Source organism: Mycteria americana, chromosome 2 (assembly GCF_035582795.1).
Source record: "Mycteria americana isolate JAX WOST 10 ecotype Jacksonville Zoo and Gardens chromosome 2, USCA_MyAme_1.0, whole genome shotgun sequence".
Lineage (NCBI taxonomy): Eukaryota > Metazoa > Chordata > Aves > Ciconiiformes > Ciconiidae > Mycteria > Mycteria americana.
The window spans coordinates 6695683-6710171 of NC_134366.1; the positions used below are offsets into that span (position 1 = coordinate 6695683).

Here is a 14489-nt window from a genome sequence, read left to right on the forward strand (position 1 = left end):
TCCTATCTTTTTATAGTAGTTTAATATTTGAAAGGTAAGAATTATTAGTGCAAAGCATTCAGATAGCATAATAATTAAACTGCATATGATCCTAGTCCATTTGCATTGTATTAATAGACCAACTTTTTGCTGTTTCTGTTAAAGATGTTGGCTGCTGGAGAGAGTAATAAGGCCTTAGCTGTCGCATCTGAAATGTCAGTTGCTGACTTGAAAAATTCAAAAGAAAAAGAGATGAAGAAAGAAAAACCTATTTTAAGACAAAGCTTAATTTCAGGTGATCATGACAAAGAGGAGCATATATTTCATTCACAGCCTGGTCATTGCCACAAGAAGCTTGTAAGTATTTGAAATAGAAGATATATTCATTAGACTTGCATGTGATATGACAATTTGATGAGCAGAAAAGCTTCCTTTATTTGCAATTTTTTCCCCTCTTTTTTTTTTTTTTTTTTCCATTTTTGCATGCACTGGATTAACTTGGTTTTTAAAGCAATCTGAAAGTTAGATTTTTGGGAGCAGAGGGAGACAGCACTATATGAACTTGAAAGGAAAGTTCAAGGTGGCCATCAGTGGCATTCTTACGATACATTATAGCCCTCTGCACTTACAGCTGTGGTAAGATCTGTCTTTGTGTCTCTCTTATTGTGCTGCATAAACAAACATATAAAATCCTGTAGGCTTTAGAATTCGAATTTCCCTAATGACCTAGCCTTTCTTTTTTTTGTACACACTGCTGATTCTCTAGCCTAAATATTTAGGGTTGGATTTGGTTCAGTATAAAGACTTCTAATGTTAGGGGCATGATTCACTTGTCTTAACTGTAAGCATCTAGCGCCATTTCAGATGTTCTTGGACAGGTTGGATATCCTGGATATCTTTGGCATCTGTGGCACATCTTCCAGCATTGTGTGGATATCTCAAATACGTTATGGCATCTCAAATGTAACTAATTTCCTAGATTTAGGCAACTGGATTGTGCTCCAGGTTTTTGTTTGCAGGTGTCTACATGTAATGTAGTTTCTAAACTCCCAGAGTTGAATGGAGATTTAATTTTTTGAGTCACAAATTGATACCTAGTGACATTAGAGAATTTCTAGAGTGTCTTACTTGGCCTCCACCTACTCTACAGAAGGGTACAGACATGATGTGTCATGTCTGCTTAGTCTGAGACTGTTGATGTCTCAGATACCAAATGTCTCAATAGAGCATCTCAAATGGCTTCAGACACTTACGTTTAAGTGAATCAAACTTATAAAAAAATATGTATCAATTCTAATGGGATTTTAGATGCATTGTGCACATGGACAAATTAAATGCGGATGCTGAATATTAGGCTGAATCCCACACGTGCTATTTCACATCTTGATTACAGCAGTGACTTCTGGCTCCTCTGCTCATCACTCCTTTCTAAATCCATTAAGAAGCTGCTATTAAGACTTGTAATTCTTACTTTGCTTAATCTTGGGTTTTTTCACAGTACCTTTGACACTGGGAAAATACCGTATATCTCATGGACAGTCCTTACTATCATGCTACCAATGGTCCAGCATCTATGTAGAGTATAGATTTGTTACCTTTCCAACGCTTAATCCATGTGTGTATCTCCACTTGGCATGACCAGTGGGTGTGTGACTGTACCTGGGGTATTGTGTCGAGTTATGAGCTCACCAGAAGAAGGATTACGTTGAGATATCACACAAAGCCAGTGAAGGCCACCAAGATGATTAAGGGGCTGTAGCACATGATGTGTGAGGAGGGGTGGAGAGGTTGGGTTTGTTCAGCCTGAAGGAGAAAAGGGAAAGGGAAGAAGCTGATTATTGCTGTCTACTAATATCTAATGGGAGTGTATAAAGAGGAAGGAGCCAAGATCATCTTACAGGTGCACAATGGAAAGTCAAGGGGAACAAGTTGCAACAAGAGAAATTTCGATTAGTTATTAAGGGGGAAAAAAATCACTGTGAGAGAGGATAAACATTAGAACAGGTAATCTAGAGAAATTTTTAGATCTTCATTTTTGGAGACATTCAGAATGTAGCTGGAAAAGGCCCTACAACTGAAGTTTGCCCTGCTTTGAGCGATGGAGCGGGAGGACTTTCAGAGGACCTTCCCAACTTTAATCTTTCTCTGGCTCTGTGTAGGCATCCACATTTAGATGGCTATGTTTAGATATTTTAATCACAGAATTGTATAGGCTGGAAAAGACCTTTAAGATCATCAAGTCCAACCGTAAACCTAACACTACCAAGACCACCACTACACCATGTCCCTAAGCACCTCATCCAGACGTCTTTTAAATACTTCCAGGGATGGCGACTCAACCACTTCCCTGGGCAGCCTGTTCCAATGCTTGATAACCCTTTCAGTGAAGTAAAATTTCCTAATATCCAGTCTAAACCTCCCCTGGCTCAACTTGAGGCCATTTCCTTGAGCTGAATCTTCCAAAATAATTTTCAGGCAATTATCCACATTACTGAGTTATTTTCAACAATGTCTAAAAAGAAAGCTTTTAATGCCCTTACGCTGATTCAATAACAGCCATTCTCCAGTACAGGCTTGTGACTTAGACCAAACAGGGTCCACCAGAAAAACAGATGGTGCAAAAATAGATGTTTGTGTCCAAATAACACCTTGACTGAAACCCTGGTTCCCAGCCACAACTTTGATAAAGCAGTCTGGAATTTCAAACCAGTCTTCATTCACCCTCTTAGATGTATTTCTTCCTTCCATTTCTTTGGTAATCATTTACCGTGACTGAGAGGGTCTCTAGATGTGGAGAGCTGGAAATCATCATCAAAACACACTGTTCATTTTGATATTATCCCTCACTCCTCTGTCTCCCAACATATTTTCTATGATCCCCCTGTGACAGTCTGTTCCATCTCGTGACTCCGTGTCACTCCCGTGAGAGGGAGTACATCAGAATTGTTCCCATCTCATAGAAAATGGCAACTTTACAGTAGCAGAGCTAAAGGGGTAATGGCCCAGCTTCCTTCCTTTTGAAAAGTGTCCTTGTAGGGGAGTTTTTATCAGACATGTCATGCTAGCTAAAATGGATTAGGTTTTTATTCTGGCAGTCAGCATGGTCAGAATTTCTTCTAAATTCCATGATCCTAGCTATATTAAATTATGTGTCTGAGCTGAAGGAGTCAAAATCATTCACTTGGCAGCAACTGCCATCTGTCATCTCCTTTAGTATAGTATTTGCTTCTTATAGAGTGTCATTAACATTTCCCCTGCTGTGTTAAGAATATTATGCTGTTTTGTGACCTAATTTGGTTCTGCTGTACTTAAAGAGAACACTCTGGCACAGTCCATGGTAGTGTATTATTACACCTATTGAGGAAAAAAAGTCTTTCCATAGCAGATGTCATATCTTCTATAAGTATAAAAATCACCTCTTATGGCTGATTATCCCTATTTAATTTTTTTCTTCTAAGTCTGTGACTGTGTTGCAGGAAATGACTGAGCCAGGAGATACATTTGGTTTAGTTCCTAGACCTTACCTCTCCATGGCTGCAAAATCTGCACAGGTTGGATGCCAAATGCAATCTGTATTTTTAAATTTCAGAAATAACATTTTCAGACCCTTCCCAAGGTCCCTTCCCCTCTCTATGTGCACAGAATGGCAAAATTATGAATATCTCTGTATAGGAACTTTTAGAAACAGATAATAGATTGCATTAGCACCTGGTAAAAGAAATGTTAAGTGGAACTCACTTTTCGGGAGTATATTCTGCAGAGTTTAAACGACATTGCTGTGCTTGCTATCAGATGCCTCTACACTATCTGCATGAAGAATTCCAAGACCCAGCTCCAGGTAACTGTGACCATGCGAGATCCTGGTTGTAGTCTTATGCTGTCCCACACATACTTACAGATGATCATTTGACAGCAGAAGCAGCTATTCATCAATCATGAGGGTTCTTCAAGATGCATAGTCCACCTGTACACGCACTTCCTATTACTCCCCTACATCACAGTTCTCACTTTGTCCTACAAATGTTGGTATTTCATATTAAAAAAAAATAAAAAGAAAAAAAGGAAGGCCTGGAGCATGATCCAAGCAGCGTGAGCTGCTCCAATGTAGAGTTCTACCATTAGTCAAATAAATATAATCTGCAACAGAAAAGGCAGTTTGTTTCATGTTATGGCAACTACTGGTAGTACTAGCTCTGCTGCAACTGAGGACTCTTCAAACAATGCACTCTCTACTTTAATCACAAAAAGAGGCTAACGATGCTAAATCAAAGAAAAAAAGTGTACTGGGTAGAAATTTTTTGGTAGGACATAATCAATTCTATAAAAAATTGGACTATTTCTCTGGTGCGTATCCCTATTTTAAATCCCAATTTGTCAGAGGACTTCTCATCAACAGTTATTTACTTCAGCTAAAGATAGATGAGCAGCAGTAACCGGTTCAGTGTTGATGAATGCTCTTAACCTTTCTAAAAACACTAACTCTGAATGCTTCTGAACAGACGTGAATTTCAACAAGAAGACTGAGGACTTTAGTCAGGCTGGCGCACAAATTTTTCTAGGTTAGTCTCTCCTCTGAGACACCAAATATTAGAGAAAGGAATGAAAGGACAAGTTGCACTGGTAACTGGGATGTGATTAGAATAGTCTAAGTCTTTTAGATTCTGAAAAAATGCAGGTAGAAGAATGAACATTTTAGCACTGTATTATAAATTCATTTTATATGTCTATTCTATGACAGTTCTATCAGCTAAAGTTTGCTTAGCTTTTCAAGTCATTAAGATACCAGAGAGGCAAAAAGGAATAATTATTATTAAACCCCTGAGGCCAAGGATATCAGTTTCATTCCCTGAATAACAGTTTTATAGAATATGTTCCTAAAAATCCTATTATCATAAAAGTTTGAAGTAATGATGTGACATATCTTTACTTTTATACCCTCCCTGCAAAAAGAAAATGAAACAAACCAATTAGTGCTGAAAGGGAATACTAAGGTACTGTGCATTATGATGTGGTCAGTCAGTAGCTTCCTGTCAGCCTGTAGTTCTAATTATGTCCTCCCTGATACTGGAATCTTCATTCTTTCTGTTTTTCTCTACCTCAGAGTCTCACCTATTCTTTGCAGCCCGTGTTTTACAGTTGTCTACTTAGTCTTCTGTCATGGTTTAGCCCCCGTGGGCAACCAAGCACCACACAGCCGCTTGCTCACCCTCCCCCAGTGGTGGGATGGGGGGAAGAATTGGAAGGGCAAAAGTAAGAAAACTTTCAGGTTGAGATAACGACAGTTTAATGATTGAAATAAAACAATAATAATAACAACAATAATAACAACAATAATAATTTATAATGAAAAGGGAAACAACAAAAAGAGAGAGGAACAAAACCCAAGGAAAAAAAAGTGATGCACCGCTCACTACCTGCCAACTGATGCCCAGCCAGTCCCCGAGCAGCAGTCCCTGCCCCCCAGCCAGCTCCCCCCCCGTTTATCTACTGAGCATGACACCATATGGTATGGAATAGCCCTTTGACCAGTTTGGGTCAGCTGTCCTGGCCATGCTCCCTCCCAGATTCTTGTGTACCTCCTCGCTGGCAGAGCATGGGAAGCTGAAAAGTCCTTGACTTAGTATAAGCACTGCTTAGCAACAACTAAAACATCAGTGTGTTATCCCATTATTCTCATGCTAGATCCAAAACACAGCACTGTACCAGCTACTAGGAAGAAAATTAACTCTATCCCAGCCAAAACCAGGACAGTCTTTAATACCCCCCACATACACACACACACTTTTTAATGTGTCATGAACTGAGTCTTTGATGATAATTCAGTGTGTCTCATAAGATACAGGTGTTGGCCTGTCTGTTCTTCAGTGCACATCAGGAACACTGAGTTTAGCATTCTGTATCTTCTAATGAAAACAAAAGTAGTCCCATTCATAGTTTTAGGCAGTTCAGTATTAGTATAGATCTCGATAGGCTTAGTAGGGCTGGGAAAACCAATAGTTTTGATTCACTAAATAACTACTCTTAATAACTATTTATCATTTATTAATAATCAATAATTCATAGTTAAATAGCCAATAATTTATTCAAACCGATCGTGAGTGTTCTTTTTGTATGTACTTTTTATCAGTCACTGAAAAGATGGAATGATTTTTTTCCTTTGCTCCCTTGTTAATGAGTCTATACTTCGTATATAATGGCATTATTATAGTTGTTAAATATTTTCAGAAGGGAACAACTTCTTGTAAAATATTACTGGTTTTGATGAAATGTCCTTTGCCTTCAAAGGCAAACACATGATATTGTTGTATGGTTTTGTTTTACATTCTTTCAGCAAGGTAAGGCTTCATTACAATGTGTATTTTAAAAGGCATATTTATCTTACGCTGGACATAACTTTTGTATTGCCATTTATTCATATTGCATTTTATATTATCTTCTATTGTCTTTCTAACCAAAGAGGCAGATACTGCTGTCCTATGAATTGTCAGTGGACTCTATTAATGATCCCTTTCGAAGACAGAGGTTAATGAGTGCAGCCACTGTTATTACAGATAATTTGCGTAAGTCATTCTTTACTGTTTTTCCTATGATGATTGTGTAATTTGGCCTAAGAGATCAAAATGTCACAAACAGTCAGCATTACTTTAAAAGTCATTAGGGGAAATTATGCTGCAATTAAATGTAAATTTCAGTAAAATAAATATTCTCATAGCTCACATAACTGCAACTGTAAATTGCAATTACCAAGGGTAAATCATGCCTGACCAACTTGATTGCCCTGTACAATAAAATGACTGGGGTTCGTGGATGAGGGGAGAGCAATGTTTGCATTTACCTTGACTTTAGCAAGGCTTTCAAAGCTGTCTCCCACAGTATTTTTTCATCCAACTTAAGGTGTTAGAGTCTGCATGGTTGAACAACCAGCTGGACAAAAAAATGGTTGAATGTTTGGGCTTCAAGTGTCTGGTGAACAGGCTGTATTCCACCTGGAGACAGGTAACAAGTGGAGTACCACAGGGTGTATCCTGGGACACATCTAAGTGACCTGGAGGAGGCAACAGAGGACTTGGTCTTAAAAGTTGCAGATGACACCAAACTGGGGGGGGACCCACTTGATTCACTGGAGGTAAGGGCTGCCATCTAGAGGAACTTAGACAGGCTGGAGGAATGGGCCAACAGGAACCTTACAAAAATTCAACCAGAACAAATGTAAACTTCTGCATATCTGCAAGAAGCTCGTGCAACAATACAAGCTGGGAGCTGGCTGGCTGGGAAGAAGCTCTGCAGGAAAGGCCCTGTGGGTCCTTGTGGGCAGTGAGCTGAGCATGAGCTAGTAACATGCCCTTGCAGCAGCAATGGCTGACAGTATCCTGGACTATATTAAAAGGAGCATAGCCAGGAGAAAAGTGATTATCACTCTTTATTAAGCACTTGCTAGGCCACATACTATGCCCAGTTTGCCCCCCAACCACCCCAGTACAAGAAATACATTGAGTTCAGTAGAGGGCCCCCAAGTCAGGGGCTGGAGCACTAGCCCAGTTCTGGGCTGGTTCAGCCTGGAGAGAAGGTTTTGAGGGGAAGTTAATATCAGCCTTCCAATGTGTAGAAAGACATTATCAAGAAGATGGAGCCAGACTCTTCACAGTGGTGCACAGCGGGAAGATGAGACAACAGCCATAAATTGAAAGAAGAGAGCTTCAAACTGTGTGTAAGGAGAAGCTTTCACCATGAGGACAGACAGAGGAACAGGTTATGCAGTCTCTGACCTCGTGGCTGGCCCTGCTTTGAGAAGGGAGTTGCACTAGGTCTCCTGAGGTCCCTTCCAACTTGACTTATCTTATAACCCTATCCATAACTATGGACACCAAGATATGGGGGACGCCCTTCTTCATTTTATCCTGGACTTTTTTGCAACCCGTGCTGCATCTGTGATTGCGCAGGTGCAACTCACAGAAAACGAGTTGTCAGCTTTTCCAGAGACAGTTATTTCTCCGTAATGCAGATCCTCTATCATCCTTCAATAGCATAATAAACATATGAAGAGCTAGGTAATATCACCTGTTTCTGTAGTTAGGAGATTTGTTGATGGTGACCTTTGAATAGCCTGGGATTAGTTTGTGTAGAATGAGTGAAACAATTTTTTTTCAATTATGCCATTCTGCTCACAGGAGATTGATTTTTCTTTTCAATCTTTTCTATGACTGACTGCTTTTTTTCTCCATACTATGAAATTCCACATAAGATTATTCATATGTCACTTTCCCTCTTTGTCATTTAGAACTGCAAGAGTCAAAACTGAAATGCCCTTCATTATGGAAACGTTTTGCTCAAAAGTATCTAATTTGGAATTGTTGTCCATTATGGAGAGTAATCAAAGAGAAGGTGAAGTTGGTAATTTTGGATCCATTTGTTGATCTCTTAATCACAGTTTGCATTATCGTTAATACCTTATTCATGGCTCTGGAGCACCCTGACATGCGCTGCAATTACCAACAAATGATTTTTATAAGTGACAAGGTAAGTTAGGTCTATGTTAGAGTGCATATGGAGTTATAACCCCATATTTATACCGGGACAGTCCCATAAGGAGACATACTTTTTGAGTGACTTTTTGCTGAATTTCTTTTTCCTCTTTCTAGGTCTTCACCCTGATTTTTACAGCAGAAATGATCTTGAAAATCATCGCTCTAGATCCTTACAATTATTTTCAGCAAAAATGGAATATTTTTGATAGCGTAGTTGTTATGATTGGCCTAATAAGCTTTAAAGAAAATCTGTCATCTTTCAGGCTGGTAATTATTTCTTTATTCTTTTTTAAAAGTACGTGCGTTGTATAGTTTTGTAAAAGGTTACAGTGAAATACCCTCAAATTATTTCAGTGATGAATCTGCTAAATCAGTTCTCTTTGTTTAGTAAATAGTAAGCCAACATGAATGTTTAATTCCAGTGAATATTAAATGAATATTAAAGAATATGGTCAAGATGTTTATTATACTGTGTATATTGGATACTACAAATCCTCTGGCACAGTGCACCCACTTGGGGATCTGACCTAGGAGAGAGTTCACTGGTTGCCTGTTAGGTCTGTACAGTGGCATTGCTGAACTACGTTCCAGATCTTCAATTAGGAAAAGATATTATCTGAGTGTTTTCATGAGCTTAAGGATAGCAAAGGTTTCTTCACAGCTTTTCCTTTTGAGTTGAGATTTGTAAAATAATGTAGCTTTCCTCAAGGCTTAGACTTGGCCTTTAGCTCTCCTCAAGGCTTTCCTCCATCTTAGGGGAAAGGAGTAGCTCTGAGATGTCTGCGTATAATGTTACTGTTTTGCTTACGTCCTTACTGTGTATATAGAATGCTCGATTTACTAATTACTTCTAACATTCTTCGTAGCTTTTCAGAGTCATCGCACCTAGAAATCCAGTTGAATTCTGTTTCATCTTGTGTATCATGACTGAGAGATTTTAACAGCCCTGAAAGCTAATTTGACAAAAAATGTCCTTTTTACTCATGAGGGTGCATAGAATAGATCCCATCTGGCTTTTCAGATCCTATTTTAAGTCTGTTGGGTGAGAGGTAGAAAAAATTATTTTTTCAATTTTTGTCTGATTACATTTGATTTAGTCCACAATGCAGTCATTTCATAAGCCTCATCCAAGTACCTACAAGCCACTTGATTATTATTACTATTATTGTTATTGCTATTAATATTAATAGACTTACACATGCTCATATCTAACTTAGCACAAACAATTTGAAAGCTTCCTTTGGCAGTTCTCTGTTCTCAGTAACATTAACCATCTGAGCTTAAGCACAGAGCTTTTGGATAGGCAAAATTAAAAACCTTTCTTTGGGGGAAGAATTATGATGGTGTTACGGAAGCAAAGACAGCATGATAAATGCAGGGTCTGGTTTTTATGTGTGCTGTGCTATCTATGCAGTGTTCACCACTCACATTGTTCTCTTGTGTTTTACTTACAGCTCAGGATCTTCAAATTGGCAAAGTCCTGGCCAGCCTTAAATACTCTTATGAAAATAATTCTAAACTCAGTTGGTGCTCTGGGTAACCTCACTCTGGTTTTGGTTATCACTGTATTTATTTTTGCTGTAGTAGGAAAGCAGGTTTTGGGCGAGTATTATGAGAAATATTACTATAAAATAAACACCAGTGAGAATTTACGCTGGCATATGAAGGATTTTTGTCATTCATTCCTGATTATATTCCGAATATTATGTGGAGAATGGATTGAAACCATGTGGGAATGTATGGAAGTGGCTGGAAAAGAGCTATGTCTTCCCATTTTCTTGCTAGTCCTGGTGATAGGAAACCTGGTGGTGAGTTTCAAGCTATTTTTCAGTCCCTACTGAATGCATCTAGTTACACTGGCATCTTTTTTTTCCTGAGGCAAACTTCGTCATTTGAAGAGGATTCACACTATTCTATTTTCTGGATGTTACTTTATATGTTTTTCTTCTGTCTTTTTTTCCTTTGCCCCTGTCTTTCTCCCACAAGAGGTAGCTGCTAAGCAAAATACACAAAATTATTCCTTCTACCCAGAGTATAGAAGTGCAGTGCTTTTGAAAATTTGGTGTCTCATTTCTTCATCTTTTGTGTTGCTAGGATCAAATAACCAAACTGTTCAGTGCTTTTAATGCTTACCAACTTACCCTTCTATTATCAAAAGTCTACAGTACCCAGATTTTCTGGTTTGTGTGACATATACTAAATCTAATGTATATATACTGGAAGATGAAATCTTTTTTATCTGCTTGGTTTGTTGGTCTATACCAGATCCTTTTTGATGGTGGTGTTATTAAAATTCATCTTTGCCTGCTGTTTTTCAACATATTTACCTCCTTGTACATTATGGACATCAGAGCATGTGAAAATATAATTGATATACCCATGCCTCACTTCCTTCCTTTTTCTCCTGCCTTTCCTTCCAGAAGGAGCCATATCACACTATATTGATATTTCCGTATAATAGTAAATAATTTCATTGCAGTGGTTGATGAAAGTGAGATGGGGATTTTTTTTATCTAAGGAGGGTTTTCTGAAATGTCTTTTCTGTTAGTAGTAGTAGTGTCTCCAACTTACTTTAACTATTTTAAGGTGCTCAACCTATTCATTGCCTTGCTGCTGAGTTCATTCAGTACTGACTCCTCAGTGGGACAAGAGGAAACTGGACAAATGACTAAATGTCAGATTGCCATTGCACGGATTCACAAGGGCCTGCAGTCTGTGAAAGACAGAATTTTGGATCATTGTGGCAAAATAATGAAACGAAGCCTCAAAACAACAGCCAAAAAGAAGACTTTGGTGAAAATTTCTACCAAAGACATAGAGGAAAATAACTATGCCATGACAGATGTCAGAAAGGTTATAGACAACAATTGCTTTGACATTGGGTATTACAATACTGAAGAGAGTTCCTCAATAACAAGGAAATATGAAGAATTTTTAACCAGTCATAGTACCTGTGTTCCCATTGCAGTAGCAGAGACTTACACCGATGAAGGTGATGATGATTACAGTGTATGCACAGAAATAGAATACAGAAAACAGGTGAGGAATATTAATATTTGAAAAATTATTGTAACTTGCATCTGTAAATATAATCTCGAAGACTCAACAGTAAATGTTATCCCTTCTGTCATTTCTGCCATTTTACTTTCTTTGTTCTTCTAGTAGCTTCAAAATGTAAGAGCTACCAAGTAGTCTTAGTTATCCATAAGAGATGTTGAATATCCACTTTTTCATCATTCTCCTCATTGATAGCCATAATTCTGCTTCTGTCGGTTTTGTTTCCATTTATTGCTGTCAGTTGCTAAATGAAGTTTGATCAAGACAGACATTCTTTCTTTTTGTCTCCTTTGCCTTACAGATGGCACCAGGAATTTTTGGAAGGCAGGCCTCTTGTGTTGCTTATATGTTGCTTCTCAGTTGCATGGAAACCAAAGGGAATGCAAATAAAAGCTTTACCTTACAAAAATAATTTCTTAATGTTTTTTTAATCCCCTATTCACCTCTATGGTACTTTGGACTCCCCTTTATATCTCTTGATTTTGTTGTGTTGGGCAGGATTAAGCTCAAGTCTTAGGCACATAAATACAGATACCTAAATACAGATTTCTGCATGTGAGTGAGGCATTTATACTGCCATGATAGTCAATAACGGTGCAATTCATTTGCCTGTACATAGGCATTTAGGGATATTTGAGATAGTTCAGGTGCCAGTCCCATGTGGATGTGACAGACAAATACAGGAGCTGTAGAAACTCTTTTTGGCATCTGGAGGCCAGGGGTATGTAGAAATACCTCAGATGACACTAGGTATCGGCCACAATTAGATTACTCCATTTAGATATCTGAGTCTCAAGATTCCACATACTACTCACCTCATAGATGTCACGTTTCATTTAAGGTACTGGATTATCTCATATGGCTTCTAACTGCACCTCCAAAAAGGTGCTTGTCAGTTCCTCTAGAACCTGTGCTGTATTTTACTATGCCATGTGTGTGTCTTACTGCGTATCTTAACAGACACTAAGCAGTTTAGGGCAAGCAACTGAATTAAACCCTTTGTGTCCTCACTACATTCAGTAATGTCCTTGCTGCATGTCCATATTACTTGTATGTTGCCCGCTTTTGCACTTTGTGTTTTCTCCCATTTTGCTTTCTTGATTTTTTTCCCTTATTTTTGCTTTCTTTTCTTCTCTCTAATGATGTATTATACTTTTAACAAAATGGAATTTTACCCGATTACTTTCCTTTGAGGAGGGTGATGTGTCTTAATGAAATTCTGTTTGTGACAGCACCGTTACTTTTATTATATGTGATGTGATTGCTTAGAAAGGATATGAATGCTGGTTTGAGTATGATGATCTGTCTGCATGAATGCATTTTAGTTCAGAATCATTGGATCATCCTCTGAGATTCTTATTCCCATATAAATATTTTTGCCTATAGAAGGTTACCTTTTAGCCCATTGACAGTACTGCAGCTGTGTATGAAACATCCAGTCATAATTTCAGCTCAGCTCAGCTCAGCACCCAAGGACCTCAGGTTAATTTCCTTCAGAAGCCTGCCTTATTCACAGGCAGTAGTAATAAGAAGCAGCAGATTCCAATATACCTTCCCTGCAATCTTTTGTCAGAAGGTGAACAAAAAAAATGTTAACCCTTCTCAGGCCTGTACTAAGGAAGTACCAATAGAAGCCGGCTTATACAACAGAAGAATGAGCTGTTTTGCAGGTTCTTCACATAAAGCAAGACAGAAAGCCTCTTACAGAAAGTAGCTTATGATTTTCATTTAAGTCTTTTTATTCATTTCTGCTTATTTCTTGAGCTACCACATTCAAGTAGGAATGAGCTTTTCTAAGATGTTGCAACTGTGCTTTTTTTCTTCATAGGTAAAAGTGATGGTGTAAGCCTGTGGCAGTATGGGGTTTAGCTCATCTAAAACCCACACCCACATGTGTGAGCAGCAAGCTCAGGTGGAACACCAGGCTTTGATGACTCTACTGTACCTAGATTAGCTTGTGAAAGATTGTATTTTATGAGTGTCAATTGTGTTATGGTTGTGATATCACCATATTTTAAATCTATCAGAAGAGCATGGATTATCATATGGTCAGTGTCTAGGTGGACTGGTAGAATCCATTTTCTATGGTTTTGGTCATCATCAGTGGAATATCTTTGGACAAGTTCTCAAAGAAGCAGAAATTGCTGATCACCTTAGAATCATCTGTGGCTATTTGAAATATGTTGTTCATAAGCATTTGATGACAGAAATTATTTCCCTGCTGCAGTGGAATCTGGTATTGCTTGGAATTTGTAGTGGCAAAAGGACTGACAGCTGATTGGGATCACTTAGGTCTTCTGCCTGTAACTAGAAACATGGGAGTGTTGGGGTCCAGCTGCAAAGGTTGCTACTGAGCCAATTCATCAGAACTTAGTGAACTGGATGCAGGAATCCATCAGTGGGCTAAATGTAGATGTTGAGGAATGATACGTTTCCACAGTATAACCACAGGACCACAGTATTTGAAAAAAAGGAAGAAACCATTTTTTTACTTGCCTTTTAGGGATATCATTTAATTACCTGTAAAAAGACAAACATTCTAAATTTTGTGAATGCTTTAGATTCTGTTAAAGAATTTTGACTTTTAAGAATGACTGTCAGGAAGAAAAATGTGGAAAATCAACTGTTTTGCATTATTTCATGCAGGGAGACAGATTAAGACATAGAGAGCAGTGCCGGCGTTCAAGTGGCTTCAGTCAGATTTCTGGGACTTCGGAGACTATAAGTGGTTTTTCAGAAACACACCAAAAGAAAGAGCAAAAAGAGGTAATTATAACTTTTATTGTCTTGTGGAATATGCTAGAGATGAAAATTGTCACAGCAGTTCTCCCATTCAGCAATGACAGGACAAGCTGGGGTTTTCCGAAGAGTAGCAAGTATAATCCCTGTGAAGATGGTACATCTCTCTAGAGGTAATAATATTTTAAA

The 14489-nt window shown here is 38.3% G+C and overlaps 1 protein-coding gene across 1 annotated transcript in view; it reads left to right on the forward strand.

Moving 5' to 3' along the window:
* The window catches only part of LOC142405258 (sodium channel protein type 5 subunit alpha-like), a 58857-nt gene that overhangs the window by 24715 nt on the left and 19653 nt on the right, over positions 1 to 14489 (forward strand). The window contains exons 12-18 of the mRNA XM_075492325.1: positions 145 to 336; positions 6437 to 6539; positions 8258 to 8496; positions 8619 to 8771; positions 9959 to 10312; positions 11091 to 11543; positions 14208 to 14327. Of these exons, the coding sequence (XP_075348440.1) occupies positions 145 to 336; positions 6437 to 6539; positions 8258 to 8496; positions 8619 to 8771; positions 9959 to 10312; positions 11091 to 11543; positions 14208 to 14327 (1614 nt within the window). The remainder of the gene's footprint in view (positions 1 to 144; positions 337 to 6436; positions 6540 to 8257; positions 8497 to 8618; positions 8772 to 9958; positions 10313 to 11090; positions 11544 to 14207; positions 14328 to 14489) is intronic.